At 38.7% G+C, this 27,714-nt stretch overlaps 1 protein-coding gene across 1 annotated transcript; it reads right to left on the bottom strand.

The window, feature by feature from the left end:
* Nucleotides 1-769: 769 nt before the first annotated feature.
* On the bottom strand, nt 770-19,625 carry LOC119786726 (gastrula zinc finger protein XlCGF57.1-like). Its single transcript, XM_038290233.1, has 4 exons — nt 19,570-19,625; nt 4,379-4,552; nt 3,461-3,634; nt 770-1,839 (listed from the first exon to the last, which is right to left on the bottom strand). Exon 4 carries the CDS (start codon nt 1,628-1,630, stop codon nt 926-928), a length of 705 nt encoding a protein of 234 aa, XP_038146161.1. The 5' UTR covers nt 1,631-1,839; nt 3,461-3,634; nt 4,379-4,552; nt 19,570-19,625; the 3' UTR covers nt 770-925.
* Nucleotides 19,626-27,714: the final 8,089 nt, after the last annotated feature.

Genomic DNA, 27,714 nt, shown 5'->3' with positions numbered 1-27,714 from the left:
CACATTTTTACAATCCAAGAGGTTTTTATTCCTGCTCGTTCATCGATTTAGAAGTGATCACAATCATTTAAAACATCCACAGCAGAATATAATACATAAAATCAGTTGTATAAAAGAGGTTATAGTTACCTTCAATCATAGCAGGTAAATAGAACATCTACAGAATCAACAAAAAAACTATTAGAATTAGTTTAAAAAAGAATTAGGCTTTCAAAAAATCTTTAAAAAGCAGATTTCTTTAATACATTATTAACATTATTACTTTATTTTTTTTCTGTGTAAATTCATTCGGAAAAAGTTGTGCCACACCATACCAAAATGGCTCAGTAGGGGTCTGCCTGGATTTTTTCAATTTAAACATAACTAACTATAACTTCTCAATTTGTTGTTGGACAGCAAACTAGCTTCATCTGCAACCAAGATGTTGCACTTTATTATGTTTATTCCCTTCATTACAGAAAAAGTAAGAAATTGAATGTAAACATCTTTTTTTGATAGGGCAACGTTCTTTATGTCCATTTAAATCTGATTTACAAACCCAAAATACTTAACTTTCAAAAGTTCACATCCATATATTCGCCCAAGACCCGAATATTTACCAGGTTTAAAATACAACACCTTAGACGTTCTAGTTTCTATATAAAACAGAGATGTTAATTAATGGCTTTCTCAAAACCTTGCTCGAAAAAGACCATTAACCCATGAGTTTCTCATCAAACAATGTGAAGGAGTTTCAAGATGGACATTTCATCAGCAGTCAAACATAGAAAAAGCCTCTACTGTTCATTCATGTGGTGTCTAACTGCTATGACTTAAGTGAAACTTAAGTTTTTTTTTTTATATAAATCATTCTACATCATGCATGAATAAATGTTATCTGAATACTTTATTTATCTTCTCACATAAAACCTTTTTCACAAATCATTCAGGAAAGGAGCTTCTCACCTGTGTGAATTCTCATGTGTCCAGTCAAATGACCTTTTAGAGTAAAACTTTTGCCACAAATTGTGCAGGAAAAAGGCTTCTCACCTGTATGAATTCTTATGTGTCTAGTCAAATCACTCTTTAGAGTGAAACATTTGCCACAAATTGTGCATGAAAAAGGCTTCTCACCTGTGTGAATTCTCATATGTCTAGTCAAATCTCTTTTTAGAACAAAACTTTTACCACAAATCGTGCAGCAAAAAGGCTTCTCCCCTGTATGAATTCGGAAGTGATTGTTAAGATCAAACTTAAAGGTGAAACTTCTTCCACAAGACAGACATACAAAAGGCTTCACACCAGTGTGAAATTTCATGTGTTTACTCAAACCACTTTTTTCAGTAAAATTCTTGTTACAAATGGAACAGGAATAAGGTTTCTCACCTGTGTGAATTCTCATGTGATAAGTCACATGACTCTTGTAAGTAAAATTCTTGCCACAAATCGAACAGGAATAAGGCTTCTCACCTGTGTGAATTCTGACGTGTCTATCAAGTCTAGATTTCTTTGTGAAATTCTTTGCACAGAACAGACATTCAAAAATCTTCTGACCTGTGTGAGTTCTCATGTGAACCATTAAATGTTCTTTTTTTAGAAAGTTTTCTCCACATGTCAAACATGAGAAAGGCTTCTCTCCTTTATTTTGCATTTCCTGCTCCAAAACAGGCTGCTCTTCATGCTCATTTATGATGAGCTCTATGGTTTCCTCTTTTGTCCAGGGATGTTCTGGTTCTTTCTGCTCTTCTTTTATCTGCAGAGGTTCTGGTTCCTCTTCATCCGAACTGGAATTCCTCTCCTGTTCACAGAGCTGCTGGTCCGAGAAATCCTCCTCTTTTCCAACATAATCCTGCAGACGGTCTGGAAAGACAAACACAGCAGAAATACTTTCCATTATAGGTTAAAGAAAGGACACCTGACTTCAGTCATCCTTGTGTTGATCCTTCTATATATAAACAGACTGGAACTACATCTCCCAGCATGCACTTCAGCTCTGAAACCACAATCAGAGGTTAGAAAATAGTGGCAAATGATCCACCATCATCAAAGCTTTAAAATATGATTACCTGCAGATTCGTCAACATTAAAGAAATGTTTAAGCTATTTCTTTAGATTTTTTGTTTTTTTGCTGAACTATTGAGGTTTTACTGCACCTTTTGCCCTGAGACTGCTGGAGAAAGGCACCAGTTCCATTGTGACCCTACATAGAAGCCCCAAATGAGGGTATGCACACACATTTATCCCAGAAGGCAGAAGAAGAAAAGTGCAGTGCTCTCCAAAAAGCCAGAGTTCCATGCCATTCTGGTCTGATCCAGCTCTTTATCTAGCATCCTGTCTTTGCTGACCTCAGTGCAGAGCTAGATTATAAAACTTCTCAGACTCCAACCCCTTAGACACAATAAGTAGAGAAAAATGTAAAAGGATGGTAAGAATACATAATGCACCTCTTCTTATGGAGCAATATGGCTAATACAAAACATCTTAAGAAAAACAGGATTAAGTTAACAAAGCTGATGAAATATTGACTTCAATCACAAAAATCACAAAAAGTTCAATCTTTTCCCTCCCCAGTTTATTTCTTCTTCACTCTGAAGCCTAGAGTAAAAACTAATCCACACTACATTCCTGTGACAAACTTTTTGTTATTATCATGACAAACATTCATGCGGCTGTAGCTTCTATTTGACTCAGTCTGTGGTGAATAAGTTGTGCATCATTATGATACATCATAAGTCTAAAGCATTTAGATATCATACATGATGAGAATAGAATAATGACAAAGCCAATAATTCCTTTTGAACTATTTGAAATACAGACGTGTATGATGACAACATGTCAACCAGAGGCAGAAGGCTGAATTAAAATAATAAAACAGGCGCAAATATATTTGTGCCTGTTTTAGCTGGACTACCTCATCTTTCTTTTAGAAAAATTAGCAAAAGGACATGAATTTTGCCTCTGTGGATGGAAAATATGTTTGCGTTTTCATCTAAAAAGGATTTGATAAGAATGTGATTTATCAATTAACAACATAAACGGTAGTAGTAACCAAGAATGTAATATTTCTCTGCAGCTTTTGCGGCTGAGATTGGCTAAAAACTCGACATGGGAGGTAGGTATCCAATCAGCTCGAAGAATTGTACTGAATGTCCCTCCCTTTTGCTGACATGTTCTACAGAACGATACCCAGATTGATACGGTGTAGGAACTGTTTAGAACTACGTGTTTCAATCTGGCTTATGCCAGGTTAAACATGTGGCCCAGATGCAAAACAAAGTCTCACCATGCAGAAATAAGCTTTCACAAAACCAAAAGGGAGTTTTAAAAATTCTGCTCTTATCTTGGAATTATTTAAACCAGGGAGTTCTCATGTGAACCATTGAATGTTCTTTTTTAAGAAAGTTTTCTCCCCATGTCAAACATGGGAAACGTTTCTCTCCTGTTTCTTCATTTTCCTGAAAAAGCTGCTCTTCATGCTCACCTATGGGGAGCTCCACGGTTTCCTCTTTTGTCCAGGGATGTTCTGGTTCTTGCAGCTCTTCTTTTATCTGCAGAGCTTCTTGTTCCTCGTGGTCCAAACTGGAATTCCTCTCCTGTCCACAGAGCTGCTGGCCACAGAAATCCTCCTCTTTTCCAACATAATCCTGCAGGCGGTCTGGAAAGACAAACACAGCAGAAAGACTTTCTATAGGTGGTTAAATAAAGGACACCTCACATAAAAGCACCAAACTCTCTCCTTGAGGCTGAGGAGCAAGTGGATCCTATCAAGCAACCTGAAGAGATGAAGTTCATTCTGGCCTAAATTTGTTTCTCAACAAATAATCATCATAGAAAGTAAAGCATTTACATCCAACACCACAGTGACTGTCTGGCAAATAAGGGAGTAATGAGACACCCTAGCCTCAGCAGCGTTTCCTCTACACCTGTGCCTGGAAGAGACATACCCCAGCTCAGTGTGTCAGAGGCTGAGCAGATTTTAAATGATTCTATCGTATTAAAAAGAAACATTATGGTAAGAAAGAGAAAAACAGGCCTCAATGATCAAGCCGTCTGGAAAAGTTTCCCCATTTTTTGCTAAAAATGTAGCAATCAGCAGGGCAAGAGGGCTATGGTTTTCTTCCCCTGTAAAATTTGTTTGAACTATAAAATGATGTGGGTACAGTGATAAAAGGATCACAGTGCTGGAAGAATTCAGTTGTTGATAAGTCTAGACTGTACTGGAGGAAGGAAGGCCAGACGATGAGGTGATCACCTTCAGTCTTCTCACCTGTGTGGGTAATCATGTGAACCATTAAATGTTCGTTTTTAAGAAAGTTTTCTCCCCATGTCAAACACTGGAAAGTTTTCTCTTCCTTATATCCAGGCTCCTGCTTCAGAAAAAGCTGCTCCTTATGCTCACCTATGGCGACCTCAATGATTTCCTCTTTTGTCCAGGAATGTTCTGGTTCTTGCTGCTCTTCTTTTATCTGCAAAGGTTCTGGTTCCTCTTCATCCAAACTGGAATTTCTCTCCTGCTCATAGAGCTGCTGGTCAGAGAAATCCTCCTCTTTTCCAACATAATCCGGCCGGTGGTCTGAAAGACAAACACAGCAGAAAGACTTTCTATTGGTGGTTAAATAAAGGACACCTCACATAAAGCACCAAACTCTCTCCTTTAGTTTGAGGAACAAGTGGATCCAGTAAAGCAAAGGCCTAAATTTGTTTCGTGAAAAGAAATCATTTAAGAAAGTAAAGCATTTACATCCAACACCACATGTGACTGTCTTGCAAATAAGGGAGTAATGAGACACCCTAAACTCAACAGCACCTCTAAATCTCTGCCTGGAAGAGACATACCCCAGCTCCATGTGTCAGAGGCTGAGCCGATTTTAAATTATTCTATCGTATTAAAAAGAAACATTATGGTAAGAAAGAGAAAAACAGGCCTCAATGATCAAGCCGTCTGGAAAAGCAAAATGTAGCAATCAACAGGGCAAGAGGGCTATGGTTTTTTCATAAAATGATGTGGGTACAGTGATAAAAAGATCACAGTGCTGGAAGAATTCAGTTATTGATAAGTCTAGACCAGGGGTGCCAAACTAGTCGATCGCGATCTAACAGTCGATCGCGGGCGGAGTTTCAGTCAATCGCGAGAAGTTTTACAATGTAGATCTATTTATGGCTATGACATAAAAAAAACAAAAACGTTTTAAAAAAAATAATCAAAACATTGATCACGAGAGGCCAACGTCTATTTTCATAATAATAAAATGAGAAGTAAAAAGTATGCAGGGAACCTTTTTTATGTATGCTGATTGCTGGGCATGGTTTGCCACGGTTGCTAGGGTGTTACCACGGACTCTAAATTGCAAAGAGGAATCTGAAGAGATAATGAGATAATGAAATCTATCCCAACTGATGGGGCTCCATCTATGGTTGGGCTCACTGCTGGATTCGTTGCTCTGTTCAAGCTGTCTGAAACTTTCCTGGATTTTTTGGATCAACCACTGCATCATTCAGCAACAGCTGTGCTGCAGTATTTTAAATATGAAGCATGTCATGGACGCTGCGATGAAGATCGCTTGCTCTGTTCGGGCCGGGAGTTTTCAGAGGCGTTTATTCTGTATATTTGTTCTGTATATTTATTTCCAAACTTCCACAGAACCTTTCAGTAGCAAGCTACATTCAGAACTGCCCTCTCGCTCTAGCCTTCAACCCGTGACGCCACGCGCCCCATTGCATGCTGGGTATTGGAGTACAAGAGCTTTCCGGCTCATAACATCACAGGAACTTTTCCCCTAAATTAAAGAAACAACAACCCATTCTGCTGTATGTTACATCTTCACATCCACATAGTTTGTTCTTAGTATTTTCCTATTTTTATCTGTTTTCCTGTTGAATTTTAATCCATCTGCCAGTTTCTCTGCCAATGCCCAGTGAAGTTTATCATTCTGAAATAGGGGACTTACCTTCTCCTTCTTTCTGCTTTGAAGTCATCTTAGACAGATTTTATTTGTCATTTTGTTTACACAAGTGTAAAACAAAAAGAAAATTTAGTTTTGAACATCTCTCTGGACAATTTAATCTTTTTTTAAAGTGCAGCCTTGAAAAGTAGCAAAACACACAACAGCCTCAAAGCCCAAAAAAACAAAAAACAAAAGAAATCCACGGTTCGGTTCGATTCACGGTTTCTGGTCACGGTTTTCGGTTCGGTTCGATTCGACACATGTCGATTGTTACACCGAAATCCCATAAAAATTTATGGAATTAATGAAAAAATCCCCCAAAAAATAATGGATTGTAATTATTTTAAATGATCCGCGGAAACCCTGGATAATTTCCGTATGTTTTGCTGCTTTGAATTTAATCATCTGGCGCATGCTCTCTACCATCTCCAAGGAACTCAGAGGGGAGCGGAGGGAGCCACAGTGGAGGCTGTAGGCTTTGCTTTGAGCAGCCGGTCTGGAGGGCAGCGGGGCGGAGTGGGGGTTGCTGACGGAGTATGTGGGATTTGCTTTTAGCGTAAACAAAACGTGTCGCACAATGCTTGCACACTGTTGCACTTTTATCCACAACTTTCTTTCCGCCGTCATCGTAGGTCAATCTAAATGCAAAGTGGGACCTACAAAGTGCTGCTGGCGCGTCTTCCAACTCCTGTTCTTTCCCACTTGCCATACCTACACAATTCTCCACAACAACTGATTTTTTTCCCTGCTGCGCTTCGCTTCTTCTTCTTTACTACTGGTAGTTGGCTTTGGTCGCAGTACCGCCACCTTCTGCTCGGGAGTGTAAACACTTCGCCTATGAGAAAATGGAGCAGCGCATGAACCGAATGAAACACACGCGAACCGAACCGAGACAGTCGAACCGAACTGTTCGGACGGTTTTCATAAACCGTTCCATCCCTAATATATATATATATATATATATAAACAGTGATATAAACATATGACTGTAAATTTACAGTTGTAAAGTTTTTTTGTTTTCTCTCTACTGGACTGTGTGTGTGTATCAATTGGTGTATTTAGATTTTTTGACTGCACAGCCTTTGCCTGGAGATCTTGACTGCTCTTTTCTATAGTTTCAGTGAGTGAGTGAGTGAGTGAGTGAGTGAGTGAGTGAGTGATATGGTGTGAAGTTCTTATGAGATTGTTGAGTTCTGTTTTTGCTACCTATTTTTTGACACAATTGATCATTTCCCCGTTTGTTGGACTTACTGTTTATTCTCCACCTGTGCAAATAAAAAACAAATACTGCCCATCCCTTGTGTTTGGCTTGGTAGATCTCGGCATGCCGTCAACTTCAAAAGTAGATCTTGGTTTAAAAAAGGTTGGGCACCCCTGGTCTAGACTGTACTGAAGGAAGGAAGGCCTACAAAGCTCGGATGATGACATGATCATCTTCAGTCCCTTATATGGAAATCAGTATCCCATTCTGGACACGTTAAAAGGGGCAAGTTTTTGCTCATCCGGGAACTCTTGTCTGGGTTCCCATCACAGAGGAGCAAAGTAACTCAGCCATATCACTGAAGAGGAGCATACCTGCTTTCACTGCAGAAGAAAAATACATTTGATGTGCAGAAGAATCAAAGAAAAAGAAATTTGACCAGACCAATTGGAGAAACTACAATAGACAGCATAAAGGAGGGGTCTGATGGTTGAACCATATTAATATTGATACGGATGACCAGTATTCCAAAAGCCATTAGGATAAGGGAAGGATCTGCTGTGAATTGTCAGAACTGATAATCTCTTGGTCTCAGATAATAGACTTGTATGTCCTATTAGTTCTCATTTGATACAGTTTATCAATATTTTCTTTTAGAAAGACTTGAATATTTTGTAGCAATTAAAGGAACAGAACTAGACTGGTTTGAATCATATTTATCTGAACAGTTTCAGTATGTTCACGTTAATAAAATAAAGAAAACTCTTCCTCATGCTCAAAGGTTACCTGTGGAGTACCACAGGGATCAGTGCTAGGACCAATTCTCTTTACTTTATACATGCTCCCAATTGGTAGAATTATTAGACAGCATGTGATTAATTTTCACTGTTATGCTGATGATACCCAGCTATATCTGTCTATAATCCAGATGAAGCTAACCCATTACATAGATTACAGGCATGTCTTGAAGACATTAAAACCTGGATGACTTAACTTTCTGTACCTGTATGCAGACAAAATACAAGTATTTATCTTTGGGTTTGAAAAAGAAGCTGATTAGTCAGTCACTTTATCTGGAATGGATTAAATTGGTCTCAGATAATAATCAGGGACAAAAAGGTTTCATCTGAGGAATATTGCGAAAATGAGAAATATCCTGTCCAGGGGTGATGCTGAGAAACTAGTCCATGCATTTGTTACTTCAAGGCTGGACTATTGTAATTCTTTACTATCAGGAAGTCCACAAACTGTAGTTAAAAGCCTTCAGCTGAGACCAATGAGATCTGCAAAACAGATGTCTTTACAAAGTTAGGTGGCTGTGTTCTTGTCTGATCATTAAAATGCTGCTATGGAAATAATGGTTTTGAAATATTTCTAGTTGTGCCATTTTCAACCACCCATAAAGCACCAGAGAGCCTCTCAGCTTCCATACAACCGATGTGTTAGATAGGGTGATTTAATAAAGTTCCAAACTCACTAATAAAAGAAAAAGAAAAAAAGGCTTCCGGTTATGGCGGCCACATGAGAAGAGGCATTGTACTTTGCCCTGCTGCTTGTTGCTTCAATAAGGGGAAAATAACCGCTGCTCACAAAGATTGATTCAAAAAAAGGGACAATCTGATGTATAATGCCTAGCACGACTAGACAACACAAAGGGAAAGTGAGGCATCCAAGAAAACAAAGCTGTTTGAACATAACATAAAGGACAAAAACATGGCTGCTCAAGAAGGGAAAAGTGAATCCGACAATAGTAAGTCGGATCAAATCCTTGCTGCACTGGATTCATTGAGAAACGAGTTCTCTGTGAACCTTAATGGAGTGATGTGACACTACAAGATGTAAAACAAGAAATGAAAGACTATAATGAACGTATGTCACGGGTGGAGGACTCTATTTCTACTGGAGAAGATGACGTGGCTAATCTACAAGCTAACGTGAGTTCCTTGCAGGCTTAAAATAAAATCGATGGGGCACAAACTCATGGACTTGGAAACAAGGTCTCGCCTGAATAACTTGAGACTTGTGAATTTACGGGACGTTGCCGAGGGTCCAGATCTATGAGCCTTTTTGGAAAAGTGGTTACCGGGGGCGTTGGGGAATGAGGAGCTGCAACCCTTGGTGAGCCTGGAAAGAGCAGATTAGGACCAAGAGCCCTGATAATGAAGTTTCTGTTATTGGAAAATTAAGATTTCTCTTCTATTGTATATTATTTTATCCTATTTACTCACTATAAAAGTTTTCACTCAGTCTGTTTCACCTTGAAGGCCACACCATTCTCTGTGGGATGGTGTTTGTAGACCAGACATAGCTTCTTCTCATAACAAACCAAATTCTTTCTCATGGTTTATGCATAACATGTTACTGTTAACCAAAGTGTCTGTAATTTGTTTTAACTCTGACTACTTTCCATTGTTTTAAGTAAGGGGAAACAAACGCTGCTCAGGCAGAACAGGGCTGAATACTGTGCCATAAGGGCTGTATGATGAACTGTTCTCTCAAAGATACGATGAATAAAATGACGACTGAGTGAAATCCACCTATCTCTGTTTATTTAACTAGGGTGAATAGTTGAATACTTTTTTCCCACCACAGTTTCTCAACTACAGAGAAAGACAAGCCATCATTCCAGCTGCATGGAAGAAAAAGGACGTCCTCTAAAAGGAACAACAGATCTGCTTCTACCCAGACCTGGAAACCGGGCTTCACCAGCTGAGGTAAAAGTTCGATCGGGAGGAGCTGCGTAAATTGGGCATTCGTAACGGAGTAACTCACTCTGCAACGCTTCTAGTGATGAAAATAAAACACTGACATTTAAAACCTGGGGATGCAGGGGAGTTTTTCAAGAAAATTCAAGAGGGCTCAGGACACAAAGAGCATTAATTGAAGAATGAAGCTTCATATAGACAGTAAAGTAGGGTGCGCAAATAATAGAAATCCAGCATATGATGCCTTACAGTTAGAACGTTTTCAGGCTATTTGAGTTTTTTCTTCATATTCCAATGTGTTGACTTGGTTTGTTTTATTTTTACGTTCCTTAATATCTTACATATCCATGTTCTCAATGTTGTAGCAATGAAGTGTTTAAATTTAATGTGGTCCCTTAAAATATTTTCTCAGTCTCAGTGGACAGGAGTCAAATTATTATTAGCAACGACAGGAATAATTCCTATAGAATAAGCTAAGGGTGGTTTAGATCCTCACTGGTTGTTATTGGCTTCTTGCTATAAGGGGAGTCTAATGCATGTGGGAGGGACTTTTGCAATTTGGGGAAGGGAAAAGGTAGAAAGGTTTTTTTTAACGTTTTGTGTATTGGATGCATGTTCTAGCATCTGCTTTTGTTATGCCTCACATTTCTATAAAGTAAAGCGACCTACTACTTTTGTTACTTTATGCCTCAAACTGTAAAATGTTATTTCATGGAACTGCCGGGGTCTGCAACGTCTCCAAAAAGTCAAGCAAGTTAGAAAAAGATTGAAAAAAATTAACTTTAAAATTTCTTCAGGAAATACATCTTCTTGATGAGAATAGTTTAAAGGTGAAGACGAAGTGGAGGGGCTAAATATATATATATATATATATATATATATATATATATATATATATATATATATATATATATATATATATATATATATAGCAACATTCACATCTCACTCCAGAGGAGTTGTGACCCTAATACATGAATCACTGCCACTGCAAATTAAAAACATTATTAAAGATAAAAGAAGAAGGTATTTAATACTCCAAAGCTCCTTAATGTCGGAAAATCTAATTTTAACCAATATCTATGGACCCAATGTGGATGACAGTATTTAAGGATTAAAGGATCACACTTAATAGGGGGAGACTTTAATTGTACATTAAATCCAAAACATGGACAGATCAACTGGACTAGATCAGTCACATATTAATTGCAGAGCTGCGATTCATAGAATGATGAAGGAGCTGAAGTTAGATGTTTGTAGAGAGAAAAAATAAAACATACTCCTGTTACTCGAGTACTTTCAAAACTCACTCCAGAATAGATTATTTCTTAATTTCTACAGGGTTGCAGTTTAGAATTCAAGATTGTTCTCATGATAATATTGTAATTTCAGATCATGCTCCATGTTGTTTGATCTACAAAGATGATAAATTAAAGAGACACTCCGGGATGGCAATTTCAACATAAATGGTTACAAGATGGACATTTTATGGAATATCTAGAAAAACAGATCGATGAATTCCTCCTAACTAATATTGCAGAAACAACAGCGAGTATAAAATGGGAAGCGTTTAAGGCCTTCCTTAGAGGACAAATTATCATTTATACAGGGTCTAAAACAAAACAAATGGACAGATATGGAATACAAATGGAAGATAAAATACAGGTAATTCAAGCTAAAGTAAACAAAGAAAATGACCCACAACTAGGAAAGGAATTATTGATTTTGAGAGCAGAATATGACGAGTATTCAGCCTCCAGAGCAGCAGCAAGTCTTTTACGACTCAGACAAACATTTTATGAACAGGGTAACAAAGCAGGCAAACTACTGGCATGGCAAATAAAACAGCTGGAAACAAAACAACCAATAACCTCGATTATATCAAATGATCTAATCTTACAGGATCCCCAAGAAATTAATGTAGCCTTTAAGAACTATTATGAAGATTGTATAAAACAGAAATAAACATAAAATTTGAAAACAATACATTTTTAGTCAACTTAAATAAACCCAAATTCTCCAATGAAGATAAGGACAACTTAAGTCAAGAAATTGCAACAGAAGAGCAGGTCCAGACGGTATCCCAGTAGATTTATAGAAGACCTTCAAATTTAGGAATTTTAGGCCCATTAGTTTATTGAATTTAAAGATAATATCTAAGTTGCTAGCACGATTACAAAAGGTTTTACCAAAGACAATTAACTGAGATCAAAATGGGTTTATTTTGGGGAGGCAAGGCTTTCATAACGTGAGGCGAGTATTAAATATAATTCATTATAATAAAGGTACCTCAGACTCAGCTGTTTTATTGTTAGATGCCGAAAAGGCGTTCAATAGGGTTCATTGGGAATATCTATTTCAAGTTATGGAAAATATTATACAGTAATCCCTCAGCTGAAATATTAACTAACAGAAATATATCTAAGCTAATAAAGTTTCCTAATATATAAATTAAAATTGGGTGGCTAGAACACAGACCAAACATGTGCTCGATATATCTGGGGCCAGAAATTAGGAAATGTAACACAATTGTTTAAGTTTTTCAGTTTTAATGGGGCAACCCTGCAGCCACCTAATCTCTCCTATCATCTGTGTTATAGACCCCATTTGTCACAATTTAATCTGATTGTTTCTCTATTTCTGCCTTTTGTTCTACAGGCTGCATAAACAGTCGGTTCTAGAGGAGAAGCTGATTTCTTCTTCTTTGACTATTTGAGCCGATGTAATGAGTACATTTCTCCACTGTGAGATTGATAAAGTCAATCAATCAATCAATCAATTTCATTAAATCTTTCTCTATGGAGAGTGAAAAACTATTTGGTTTCAGCAACCAGAGAAAGAGCCTGAGGCCAACATTCCATACATCAAGGCAGAGACAGAGTGCTGGAGGCAGGCACCAGCCCCACAGTGAAAATGCCTGATGAGCCAAAGAAGATGGATGGATTTGTTTAGATTTAAATCTCATTTCAGTTGGAAAATTTGTTTTTTTTGTTGTTGATTTCTTTTCATTTAAAGAAACGTTATGGCCCTAATGTAGCTCCACAGATGTTTTTCTATCTTCATGGGAATTACAGTTTTCTTTTGGTTCAATCCAAAATTGTTCCAGGTCATGTGATCGACTGACTCAAAATGAATGTTGGATCATAGTTCTCCATTGGCTTCAAAAGTTATGGCTTTTATTTTTGCATTTTAAATCTCTTAATGAATTTTGTGCAAATATTGGGATTTTTGCTTAATAGTTTCCAGTGATGGACTGACTCAAAAACGATGTGGCATCGTGGTACTCTGCTGGTTTAATTAGATGCACCTTTTAGTTTTGCATATCAAAATAAATTAATATTTATTATAAATGTTAGTGCATAGTAGTGATGGGTCCAGTAACACCAATGCGTGGAGCACATAGAGCAAAACACTGTATCGGTGCACAATTCGTTTCAAGAAAGTCCTGTGACCCATACAGGAGTTGTTTCTGACTGACTAACTAAACTTTGTTTAAAAACGTTTCTCAATAAAATTATCAACAATTTTGCAGCAGCCTAAACGGAAATAAGAATGTTTCAGCCGTTGCGTTTTTATTTAAATTTTCTCATCCTTTTCTTCTCAGTTATCACACAACTTAAATCCTAGTCCACAAGCATCCTCATTCACATTTTCCCTTTAATTTTTAGGCTATGATATATGTTTACATTATTTATTGGCTACATCTAAAAATATCAAAGATATTTTCAATTTAAACATAGACATTAAATAATACAATATAACCAACAATAACTTAAATTATATATCACTGTACTAGGTCATCCAATCCATTCAGTTTAGCCTGTCCAATAAGCTGCCTGTAGTGTCTTTAAAGGTCCAGCAGGTGTCAGTATTGTGCAAGGCAGAATAATACAGTTTGGCAATGAGTGGAAAAGCTTCAAGATGCCTCTTTAACCCATTACTAACTATTAAATAGGTTAACTAACATTATAGCCTGATAGTTTCTCTGCTTCAAAAGCTAAGCCTACACTTTTAATTTAAAAACATGTAGTCGCTACACAATGTAGAAGTTTTCTCTCGCAGTTTATTACTGTAAAGTCTGTAATACGGGTGCACTTAAAATGTTGGGACGGTTTCTCCGATTGCAGTAAACTAGGAGCGAAAAACTATGGCAAGCCAAGAAGGTCATATTTCGCATTGAATTCTCGCGTTAAGATTGAAGTTAACCCGCAAAAAACGCGCGTTCCCCCGAGATTACGCCGCTTTTTAGGCCGTCTTTTACCAACAAGCGCCGCCTTTTACGCGCGTCATGATAGTACCGCAAGACGCGCGTTAAATACGCGCGTTGTGTCGGTCAGAACGCGCGTTAAATACGCGCGTTGTGTCGGTCAGAACGCGCGTTAAATACGCGCGTTGTGTCGGTCAGAACGCGCGTATTTAACGCGCGTTTTCCTAATATGATAATGATGTCCTTCCTTCTTTTCCCACAGCCAATGCATTTGAACTGGTTGCATCCAATGGCTGATCAAGGCAGCCAGACCAAGAAAGTTCAGCATAGATCTGCTTTGTGGAAAACTGCACAGAGCTCAAAGTTGCAGCATTGCCAAAATTCACTGCATTGCCGTTTCACAAAGACTTAATGTTAGGAATATATCCACTACATACACTTTGCTGTTATTTTGAATCCATTCCATGCCTATTTTCGTGTAAAAACGTTTTACATCGCCAACTGATGTTTTGTATTTACCAGGATTACTAGGAATGTTTCACCACTTATCATCACCGAGAGGCGGCGTAGTGGGTTAAGTAACCGCCTTCAATGCGAATTTATTGCTTCGTGGCAGGTTCGAATCCGGCAGAGGCAGTCCGACTTTTCCTTTATGTTCTTTCTTGTCTCCAACCAAGCCCATTAATTTATTTATTTTTTTCTGAGAATATAATCATAAATGTAGCCTACTTCACTGTTTTTGATCCATCGCCATGCATTCTGTCATGTAAAAACATTTTATATTGTACTAATAAAATGACAATAAAAGGGACACTTGTCTTCCAGAAAATTTGCCGGTCTGACTTGTTTTCTGTATATTTTCCTGCATATCACCAACCTTTTCCCATAATGCTTTCTACAGCCATGGAGCAACTGCTGTTAAAATTAAATGAACAGGAAAATTTCTTATTAAAAGTGTTATTAGTGCAATGAGAAAAAACTTGCTTAGTTGAGCCAGTGGAGGTTTGATGATCCCCATAGCTCATGTTCTCTGTCTCCTATATATACACACACACATATATATATATATATATATATATATATATATATATATATATATATATAAACCACGTCACATAAATGTTCTTTCAGTCTACAATACTTTCAGTCTGCAGATGGCGCCATATAACGGGTAGGCTACTGGCAGAGCAGCAAACAGGTGTTTGCACCAAAGCTGGGGAACAATATAGGCAAGGTGTGTCTCTTTTTCAAGAGAGAACTGGATACTGGATTCTTTAATCTTTTTTATTTATTATGAACTATTATTTATCTATTTCCCACTACCTTTTACCACTAGTCAATACCTTTACTTATGTGTACTGGAACAAGATCCAAATGTGCAAGAGTCTAATTACATTTTCATTGTGGAGTAGGAGACAAGGTATGGGTGCAGCACCTTCCATTGGGGGTGTATCCAGAAAACAGGTACTACGTTATTTAGATGTTACATTTAATTTTAACAGCAGTTGTTCCGTGGCTGCAGAAAGCATTATGAGCTTGGGAAAAGGTTAGCGATATGCAGGAAACATACAGAAAACAAGTCAGACAGACACATTTTCTGGAGGACAAGTGGCCCCTTTATTGTCATTTTATTAGCACAATGTAAAAAGTTGTTACATGACAGAATGAATGGCGATGGATCAAAAACAACAGAGAAGTGGGCTACATTTATGGATTATATTCTTGGTTAGAGGCAAGAGAGAATATCAAAGGCATAGGTTTTAATTCAGCTTTGGCAGGGACACTCTAGGCTAAAACAGGCGAAAGCTTCTGACTGCAGTTCTATGAAGAAGCAGGAGATAGTTTGTATTTTTGGAACTTGAGAAATGAAAGTAACCAAAGTTAGGATTTCTTTTATAAAACAAAATATTCTGAGTCAGACAGGAGTTCTGAAAACCGCTGTTGAAATGAGCAGTCTGTAATCTATCAACATTTCTGATTCCCTTTCACCAGTATTTCTTTTCTATTACTGTTTTCTGTTTTTTGACGGCAGTTCAGGTGTATATAAAAGCTCTTAATTTATTTTGTAGAACATAACAACACGAGAAGGATGCTGACGTTCTTCTATTTTTTTGTTTTCCACATAAAAATAGTTCTATTCAATTGATTCTACTTCTAGAAATAGGATAAAGACACACAGAGGAACTCTATTTACACTGATTCTATTTTTCTAGATTTCCACATGGTCCATAAGTAAATTAGTACATTAATCTCTGGTAAATAATGCTTGAATCTGGCTGTTTATTTTGGATACTATTACATTACAGATAATAATTGTTTAAAGTGATTTTATATTTGAATAAACTTTGGCTGATTCTTAGTGTTGTGTTTGTAGATGATGCCACTAAAAAAGAAAATAGACATAAGGAGCTTTTAAACAGCAAGCAATATAGGATGATGATAAAAGGTTGTTACATTTAATCCTTTACTATTATAGACGCACTTGTAGAATAGAAACATTATATGATTGTAGGAAACAGATATAATGATGCAGGGCAGCCTCAGGGTGAAGCAGCTGCCCTTCACTGCTGCATGATGGAAGAAATGTGTTTGGAACGTTACCATAAAATAAGGGTTGAAACTGTTGATTATTTTTTTGATGAATTGATTAATAATCAGATCACCCAAAGGTTCCTTAAAGTAGATTTTTTTACGAAATGACCCCAGGTGAAACAGAAACGTTTCCTCTGGAGGAGTTCTGGATGGAGAATATTGACAGACTAAAACTTTTTTTTTTGTCCTAAATGCAAAATGTTTACATATTTTTTCACAATCTTGGTATAATTCCTGCTCTAAGTGGGTCGCTCTATTGGCTTAAAGGCACATTTTAGTGGCTCTATACTCCAGTTAATGATTAATCAATTACTAAATCAGTTGACGATTATTTAAATTATTGATAGATGTGATTAATTGTTTTAGCCATAGAACAAATTTATGAAATGGGCTACATAGACTAACTACAGCCCAGATGTACAACTTGTATAGTGAAGTTAATATTCAAAATCCTCAGTGTCAGTTCCTCTTATAGTTCCAGTGCACATGTAAATACAATACATTTATTTGCCGTCCGTTGAATGTATTATTTTGCATGACACAGAGAGAGCATATTAGATAAAAAAATAAGAGTGGGTTTCACCTGTTTACCTCTGTACAGTTATACATCTTCAAAAGAAAACCCATGATACGTCAACATATAACAGGCATATATAGACTATATTTGGTCAAATAGGAATGTATTTACCTTCTGTCTTACTGGTAAGTTTAAATGCAAACATTTTCAAAGTGGAAAAAAGTCCTAATTGCACATTGATCAGAGCCAGTGATGCTTCAAACATTGCTAAACAGCATCTAGTGAGTGTAGTGCTTATAAGATTTGTATTAATCTAGGAAGAAATTATGCTGTTCTCTTTAAACACATCAAAGCCTGATGCTCACATTAAGCATTAAAAAAAGGAGTATGCATCTTTTTGCAAAGGACCAATGACATTAGACCAGTGAAACTGAAGACCAATAGTGTCCCTGCCAAAGCTGAAATCAAACCTATGCCTTTGATATTCTCTCTTGCCTCTAACCAAGAATATAATCCATATATGTAGCCCACTTCTCTGTTGTTTTTGATCCATCGCTATTCATTCTGTCATGTAACAACTTTTTACATAGTGCTAATAAAATGACATTAAAGGGGCCACTTATCCTCCAGAAAATGTGTCTGTCTGACTTGTTTTCTGTATGTTTCCTGCATATCACTAACCTTTTCCCAAGCTCATAATGCTTTCTGCAGCCACGGAACAACTGCTGTTAAAATTAAATGTAACATCTAAGTAACGTAGTACCTGTTTTCTGGATACACCCCCAATGGAAGGTGCTGCACCCATACCTTGTCTCCTACTCCACAATGAAAATGTAATTAGACTCTTGCACATTTGGATCTTGTTCTAGTACACATAAGTAAAGGTATTGACTAGTGGTCAAAGGTAGTGGGAAATAGATAAATAATAGTTCATAATAAATAAAAAAGATAGAAGAATCCAGTATCCAGTTCTCTCTTGAAAAAGAGACACACCTTGCCTATATTGTTCCCCAGCTTTGGTGCAAACACCTGTTTGCTGCTCTGCCAGTAGCCTACTCGTTATATGGCGCCATCTGCAGACTGAAAGAACATTTATGTGACGTGGTTAATACATATATATATATATATATATATATATATATATATATATATATATATGTAGGAGACAGAGAACATGAGCTATGGGGATCATCAAACCTCCACTTGCTCAACTAAGCAAGTTTTTTCTCATTGCACTAATAACACTTTTAATAAGAAATTTTCCTGTTCATTTAATTTTAACAGCAGTTACTCCATGGCTGTAGAAAGCATTATGGGAAAAGGTTGGTGATATGCAGGAAAATATACAGAAAACAAGTCAGACCGGCAAATTTTCTGGAAGACAAGTGTCCCCTTTATTGTCATTTTATTAGTACAATATAAAAAGTTTTTACATGACAGAATGCATGGCGATGGATCAAAAACAGTGAAGTAGGCTACATTTATGATTATATTCTCAGAAAAAAATAAATAAATAAATGGGCTTGGTTGGAGACAAGACAGAATATAAAGGATAAAGTCGGACGGCCTCTGCCGGATTCGAACCCGCCACGAAGCAAAAGATTCGCATCAATGGCAGTTACTTAACCCACTACGCCACCTCTCGGTAGTAAGAACCGGTGAAACATTCCTAGTAATCCTGGTGAATACAAAACATTAGTTGGCAATGTAAACCGTTTTTACATGAAAATAGGCATGGAATGGATTCAAAATAACAGCAAAGTGTAAGTAGTGGATTTACTCCTAACATTAAGGTTTGTGAAACGGCAATGCAGTGAATTCTGGCAATGCTGCAACATTGAGCTCTGTGCAGTTTTCCACAAAGCAGATCTGTGCTGAACTTTCTTGGTCTGACTGCCTTGATCAGCCATTGGATGCAACCAGTTCAAATGCATTGGCTGTGGGAAAAGAAGGAAGGACATCATTATCATATTAGGAAAACGTTCTGACCGACACAACGCGCGTATTTAACGCGCGTTCTGAACGACACAACGCGCGTATTTAACGCGCGTCTTGCGGTACTCTCATGACGCGCGTCAAAGGCGGCGCTTGTTGGTAAAAGACGGCGTAAAAAGCGGCGTAATCTCGGGAGAACGCGCGTTTTTTGCGGGTTAACTTCAATCTTAACGCGACAATTCAATGCGAAATGTGACCTTCTTGGCTTGCCATAAAAAACAGGTTTAACCGGAGCAAATTACTAAATAGACCGCAGTTATTAAAACCCAATATTGTAAGTGAGCGAGCTGACCGTAGTAAGATGGCCGCCGACCCGAAGTTAGCTTTAGCTTAGCATGTTGATCTCCTCTAAGCAGTTTTCCAATCAGATGAGGCTAAAATCCACAGTGTGCATCATCAGGGAATCATTTCTATCAGGTGTTTCCTACCTATCCGGTGTAAGATGATCTGGGGGATCCTGGTGAAATCCAGCAGTAGATGTTGATCGTCCATCTTTTCCTCCGAATTGACCAAACTCCCTTTAAACTCCGCGAATGTTTCTTCAGCAGGAGTTAACTGCTCGGTGATAAACTCTCCTCGAAGCTGGACTGAAGACATTCTCACTGCAAACACTCCCAGATTATCAGCCTCTCTACAATGACTCCACACACAAGCTAAGCTAATGCTGCTAATGCTACCCGATCCCTACCAGCAGCTCATTGCGCATGCGCACTTTTTTCTCCTTTTCTTTATTGAAAATATCAAGATTGACAGACAAACATAGATGACGTCATACACACTCCGCTTTTTTAAAAAAAATATAACTATTGAAAATATTTGGAGAAATGTAATATATCTTGCCTTTTTTGTTTTGTTTTAATTTGTTTGTTGTTGTTGTGTTTAAGTCTCTTCCGTTATTTATTTAAGTTAGTATGTTATATCTTAATTGTAATTGTACTCCATAATCGGTCTCCGCCAGTCACGTGACTTTTGTTGCTAAGACGCCATTTTAGTTGGAAAAGGTGTAGTGTAAACAACCGCAGCATAGCTAAACGAAGGACTAAAGGCCTGTTTACATAGCAGCCTGTCCAAGATAAGTCATTACAGTTAACATAAGCCTGAAAACAGGGGCGGATTTAGGAAAATCGGTCTCCGCCAGTCACGTGACATTTGTTGCTAAGACGCCATTTTAAGTGGAAAAGGCATAGTGTACCGCGCCCGAGGTAAACAATTGACGTCACTTGGCGGAGACCGATTGAAAAGGAGACACTGTTCTATATCTTGTCAATGTTTTGTAATTTGCAACTTTTCCATAAAGTTTTGAAGAAAAAAAAAAAAAAAAATATATATATATATATATATATATATATATATATATATATATATATATATATATATATATATATATATATATATATATATTTAAACAGTTCACCTACATGTTATGAATGTTGTGCCTACAACTCTTTGCCAATAAGGAATATCTTCAGATCTTCAGATCAGCTCCAAATGACACAAAACTAATATGGGTGAGTAGAACATGATGTAATAACGTAAAATCAAGGGCCAAATGTAAAAAAAAACGGTGTTCCCCTTTAATATAGAATAAAAGCAAAGATAAAAGGAGAAGGAACAATGATAAAAATAATAAAGTAATAATAATAAAGAAGCAACATTATATTATACATAGAATCAAGAACAGCACATTAAACCAGCAGATTAAGTTTACCCACAAAAAGAAAAACAATTAACAGCACTTTTGGTTTTTACACATTTTAAAGATGTAACATAAGATATTGCTGATGAAGATTCCCAGTCATCCAGGTCATAGTCATTCCATAAAAGTTAAAAAAAAAAAAAAATCCACGGGACTTGGTTTCCAAGATTTGAAGACGTTTCGCCACCTCTCCACAGTGGAGATGCGGGCCCAGAGTGCGAAATACGGGGGGGTCCGGGGGGGCTCGACCCCCCCGATTAACCCATGAGACCCCCTGAAAGCCTCAAAAGTTAAATTTAAAGGGGGTCTTAAATTGTGTCAAAATATTAAAAATAAAAAATTTTTTGTCACCAACGGTAACAAAAATATTTTTAAGCTCAACATGTCCAATATTTAAAATGTAAAACATTTATTCACAAATATGTTTTTTTTTTTTGCCAAGTGGAGCCAGCCAATCCTGTTCGCTTATGCAAATTAGCCATGTGCTTTTCCGCACTTAATAACCCGGTAACGAGATGCAGAACAGGTTGCGCGAAGACAGCAGGTCTTCACTCCTGTTTGTGGACCTCAACAGACCTCCTCTGGACAAATTTGACCCAGTTCCATACATCATAAACTGCATTAAAGCAGGACATCGTCTCTCTGCTTCCTGGAAACCAGGACTGCAACCACGAGAAGTCAAGCCGAGGCATATTTAGTTTGGTTCTGACTTAAGGTAAGAGGCTATTTTATAAATTGTCCTGTATGTAGGCCTTGTGTTTGGTTGTGGTCTTAGTGAAGCAGCCTAGCCTTGGAGTTGGAGAGTGATTGTATATGTGCGTGCAAGCGTGTGTGTGTGAAAGGGAGAGAGAGACAGACAAAGAGAGAGACAGAGAGACAGACAGACAGAGAGACAGAGAGACAGACAAAGAGAGAGACAGAGAGACAGAGAGAATGACAGAGACAGACAGAGAGAGAGACAGAGAGAGTGACAGAGAGACAGACAGAGAGAAAGACAGAGAGACAGAGAGAGTGACAGAGAGACAGACAGAGAGACAGACAGAGAGAAAGACAGAGAGAGTGAGAGAGACAGACAGAGAGAAAGATAGAGACAGAGAGAGAGACAGAGAGAGAGTCTTTGTGCGTGTGTGTGTTGTCATAGACTGACTGTCTGTTCAGGCTCTTGCCCACTCCACCAGATTCACAAAAAGCTTCATCCTCCAGGCTGTCAGGAAGCTGACCCCACCTCCCTCCGGACAAACTTTCTCCTGCACTACTATTATTACTATATTTATTTACTGTTCTTTTGCACTGTAACTGTTACAAATATATCTTACATAATTGGTAATAATAATAATATTTTTTCTGCTGCCATTGCCATCTGCCTTTTTGCACTAGCATAAGTATTGTTTATTTTATATTATTGTACATATTATTATATTTTAAATATTATTATATTTTATTGTGAAATTGAATGTTTAAATTTTAGTATTAGGAATTGATTTTATCTGTTGTGCCTGTGCACTTTATCTGTTTTACTGTTGATGAATGAGAAACGTCCTCTCCAGTCCTTGTATGTCTGGTGAATCTGATGAATTTACATTAAAGCTGACTTCAACTTTGACACTGTAATGTTATAGGCCTACTGCATATCGAGAAAATTTTGATCGGTATTGCGCAACAATCGGGAGATGGGGACCCCCCCAAATACTGACAGGTATTTCGCACACTGTGCGGGCCTCAGGGGAACCAGATCTCCAGAACCATCAAGGATATGTCAGAACCTTTCAGAACCAAACTGCTGCAAAACACATTTCTCTTGAGTTTCAGAACTTATAGAACCAGACTGGAGAGAAGGACTGCCTGATGAACCACTGAGACAAAGAACCCCTGCTGTGCAATGACTGTAGAGCTGCAAATGGATCAAACTCAAGCTTTCCAAATGGACATGGAAAAAGGTTTGCAGGTCTGGCATGATTAGGGACAGAACAAACAACATGTGTTTAATGATGAGCAAAGTCAAGCTAACAGAATAGACTGCACGCTACGCTATGCTACAGGAATATGTGTTGAGCTGTTGCTGAAGCTTGGACAAGCTTTATTTCACTAAGGATTTAACACTGATATAACATTAGTGTTCATGTGTTCCTCAGATACTCAATACATTACAGCTGAATGATTTTTGTTAATAAACTCTTATATTTTGAACAGAAGTTGTGATGAATTTATTCCATGTATGTGCAGAATTTACTGTTTGACAATGATTAGAGCTCGAATCACTCTTTCATTTATTGTTCTAACGTGTAGCCACGTTAGATTAGAGCTTAGAAAACTTGGCTGTGTGCATCCACTGGATCAAACGGGATCTGACAGAAGAAGGGACATAGGTTCTGTTAGGAGGACCGTTACCTGGGTCAGGTTCTGAAGCTAGGGCAGAGTTTATGAGATCGGAGATCTCCCAGGAAACCACTCCAACAGTACAGGAGGCAGGAAGTACAGGTTCAGGCGTCTCGGATTGATCAGCAGAGTATAGACGAGAGAGAGAATCGGGCTTGATGTTCTTGGAGCCAGGTCTGTAAGAAATAATGAGGTTGAACCGAGAGAAAAACAAAGACCATCTTGACTGACGTGGGTTAGCCTGTTTGGCGGACTGGATATAAGCTAGGTTCTTGTGATCAGTCCACACCAGAACTGGGTGTTCAGCCCCCTCGAGCCAGTGTCTCCACTCCTCCAATGCGAGTTTGATGGCCAGAAGTTCTCGGTCCCCTACATCGTAGTTTTGTTCAGCCGGGGAGAGTCTATGGGAGAAAAATGCACAGGGGTGAATCCTTTGATCAGAGTCGAGTTGTTGGGATAACACAGCACCAACACCAGAGTCAGAGGCGTCCACTTCGAGGATGAATTGTTTAGAAGGATCTGGCTGGATTAACACAGGAGCTCTGGAAAACAGGGTCTTGAATTTATCAAAAGCATCTTGTGCTTCTGGAGTCCATTGAAAGGTCTTTTTGACTGATGTTAGAGTAGTGAGAGGTAGAGCTGTCTGACTGTAATTCCTGATGAAACGTCGGTAGAAGTTAGCGAAACCCAGGAATCTCTGCAGCTGTTTTTGGTTCTCAGGTGTCGGCCAGTCCAACACTGCCTTTATCTTTTCTTTGGATGGCTTAACCTGCCCGCCCTCGAGCACAAACCCTAAAAAGGTGAGAGAAGGTTGGTGAAACTCGCATTTTTCAGCCTTTACAAAAAGTTTGTTCTCCAACAATCTTTGAAGGACCAGGCGGACATGTTTCTTATGCTCAGAATGGTTCTTGGAGTAGATCAAAATGTCGTCAATGTATACAAATACAAAAATATTCAGAAAGTCTCTGAGGACATCGTTGACGAGCGCTTGAAAACATGCAGCAGCATTTGTGAGACCAAAAGTCATAACCAGATACTCAAACTGGCCCAAAGGGGTTTTAAAGGCTGTCTTCCATTCGTCACCTTCTCTTATCCTGAGAAGGTGATATGCGTTTCTTAAATCGAGCTTGGTGAAGACAGTAGCCCCCTGAACTGGTTCAAAGGCTGATGCTAGTAACGGAAGTGGGTATTTATTTTTGACAGTTATTTGGTTAAGGCCTCTGTAGTCTATACAAGGTCTTAAGGAACCATCTTTCTTGAACACAAAAAAGAAACCAGCACCCAAGAGAGAAGAGGATGGACGGATTATCCCAGCAGCTAAAGACTCATTTATGTATTTCTCCATGGTTTCACGTTCAGGCTTGGAAATGTTATAAAGTCTACTGCTGGGCAGGGGAGCACCAGGTAATAGTTCAATCGCACGGTCATATGGTCTGTGGGGTGGAAGAGACGTAGCACTGACCTTACTGAAGACAGGAGCCAGATCATGATACTCGGAAGGGACAGAAGTAAGGTCAGGAGAGTCCATCTCCCCCCTACCTCTAGGAGACTGCACAGCAGGAGCTGCAGAACGAAGACATGTTTCATGGCAGGAGGTCGACCACGACTCAATGTGGCGTTCAGCCCAGTTGATATGGGGATTATGTCGTTCCAGCCACTCAAAACCAAGCACCAAGGGAGAACATGTAGAAGGAAGAACAAAAAATGTTAAAGTCTCACGATGATTTCCGGAGATCAACAGCTCTAGGGGTTGTGTTTGATGGAGTCTTGATGGAGTCTTTTTCCATCAATAAAGAGACACTGAGTGGCTTGGCTAGCGGGACCGTTTCAATCTGTAGCTGCAGAACCAGGTTAGGGTCTATAAGATTACGCTCACATCCAGAGTCAATAAAAGCTGACAATGTGAGATTCTGGTTAGAGAAAAACAGAGTGGCTGGAAGCATCAAATGAGGAGACTTTTCAGTTTTCAAATGGCCCGTCAGACTCCTCAGTTCCTCTGACGGGCCCCGGCTTTTGACTTAGCAGGGCATGAAGCAATGAAGTGGCCAGTCTCACCACAGTATATGCACAATTTGCCCCTGAAACGTCGTAGTCTTTCCTCAGGGGTTAGCCTTGTGTGTCCAACCTGCATGGGTTCGGCTTCTGTTCCATCAGAGTGAGAGACCTGGACAGGCATAGAGAGAGTCTGGGTTTTAGACCTTGGCTTGGAAACGGGTTCTGTGGAGCCAGAAAAAACAGAAAAAATATTCAATGCAGGGGCTGACACTGAAAAATTTAGATTCTTTTGTCTTGAGCTGTTTCTAGCACGAAGTCTGTTGTCCAACCTAATAGTTAGGCGTATTAATTCCTCCAGACTAGCTGGTTCGTCGAGAGTAGCAAGTTCATCCTTGATATTGTCATTCAGTGCCTTAAAATATGCACTTTTGAGAGCACATTCGTTCCATCCGGAAGCTGCGGCTTTGACCCGGAAGTCGATGGAAAACTCCGCCACCGTGGAATTTCCCTGCTTTAAATTCAGCAGAGCTCGAGAGTCAATTGTTTGATCAGAGTCCTGATTGAATACCTGGGAAAATTCAGAAACAAAATCAGAAAATGTACATCTGAAACTGTCCTCGGAATTGAACCTTGCCTCCGCCCACTCTAGGGCTCGTCCAGTTAGTTGGGACAAAATAAAAGTTATCATCTTCTTATCTGTAGGGAAACTGCCTGGAGAGTTCTCAAAAATTAGACGATATTAAAACAAAAATCCCTTACAATCCTTCTGGTTACCTGAGAATTTTTCAGGGAGACAGGGGCGGAATTCAGGAGATGACGTCACTACTGGTGACCTTAGAGGCGGAAGTGGATCCGGAAACAGACGTGCCGCCGATGCAGCGTTAGCACTGCCCATGTAGCCAGCATACGTTTGAAGCATTTGATTTTGACATTCAATCTTAGTATGTAACTCAAGGAGGGTTTGAGCATGTCCTTGGATCTGAGCATCTTGCTCCTCAAGCCTCTGACGGAGGTGACCCGCTGGGCTTAGTGTTTGGCCGCAGTGTTCTGTCATGATGGGTATCAGAGCTAGCCCAATATGTAGAACACACAAGGAGGCTGGATGAAAAGTTTAACAGAGTTTATTGTTTCACAAGCACATGTATATTGAGCAGGAACTGGTCAGGGGGCAGGTTCACTGGAGTCTGCAGAGATGATAGTTCAGTTAGCAAATGAACTGATGAGTAATGAGTCTTTGATATTTCAGAAGAATACCTTAAAGGAGTCCGGGTTTCACTTTGAGAGAGAGAACTGTTGGGTCCAGAGACTGTTTGTTCAGGAGAGTCCAATAACTGCTTCAGCGTCTTACTTCTGACTTTGAGGGCAGACCTTGATTTGAGTTACCAGCTCTTAGCCAAGAGCTGCAGGGGAATCCACAGAGGAGTCTTCAGGTTTGGCTCACGAGGGCAGGCTCGGCAGGTTAGCTCATCCAGAGCCTCTGGTAGAGACAGGATTCCAAACTAGATCAACACAGCCAATAGGGCTGTGTGTCATAAACAGTATATAAAAGCCGAAACAATATCTGATTAAATAAAATATTTTACCCCCCCCTTTCAGGGATCGCAATAAACATCTTAAAGTATCAGAAGTATAAAATCCCAGCTGGCTGGGAATAGAACTGAACATTAAATTACAACACTCATAAATAGTATATTGAAAAAGCAAAAAAAAAAAGGACACCTGGAATAAATATTCTGTATCACTGAGTTTAACAAAACAGTTGGGTGTGATACGTAGAGGTCAGAGCAGGGAGAAAATTCTTCTGGTCACTTGGATTGGATCCTACCGACTACGAAAAGATACAGGTGCTGGTCATAAAATTAGAATATCATGAAAAAGTAGATTGATTTCAGTAATTCCATTTAAAAAGTGAAACTTGTATATTATATTCATACATTACATACAAACTCATATATTTCAGATGTTTATTTTGTTTAATTTTGATGATTACAAATGACAACAAATGAAAATCTCAAATTCATCATATCAGAAAATTAGAATATTACTGAAGACCAATAAAAACAAAGGATTTATAGAAATATTGGCCAACTGAAAAGTATGAACATGAAAAGTATGAGCATGTACAGCACTCAGTATTTAGTTGGGCCTCCTTTGGCCTGTATTACTGCAGCAATGCGGCGTGGCATGGAGTCGATCAGTCTGTGGCACTGCTCAGGTGTTATGATAGCCCAGGTTGCTCTAATAGTGGCTTTTAGCTCTTCTGAATTGTTGGGTCTGGCGTATTGCATCTTCTTCTTCACAATACCCCATAGATTTTCTATGGGGTTAAGGTCAGGAGAGTTTGCTGGCCAATTAAGAACAGGGATACCATGGTCCTTCAACCAGGTACTGGTAGCTTTGGCACTGTGTGCAGGTGCCAAGTCCTGTTGGAAAATGAAATCTGCATCTCCAAAAAGTTGGCGCTCTACAGGAAGCATGAAGTGCTCTAAAACTTCCTGGTATGTGG

The sequence above is a fragment of the Cyprinodon tularosa genome, unplaced genomic scaffold (assembly GCF_016077235.1).
Source record: "Cyprinodon tularosa strain WSP-4 unplaced genomic scaffold, ASM1607723v1 ctg1074, whole genome shotgun sequence".
Lineage (NCBI taxonomy): Eukaryota > Metazoa > Chordata > Actinopteri > Cyprinodontiformes > Cyprinodontidae > Cyprinodon > Cyprinodon tularosa.
The sequence above is the reverse complement of the archived record's forward strand: the minus strand, read 5'-3'. Positions and strand labels throughout refer to the sequence as shown.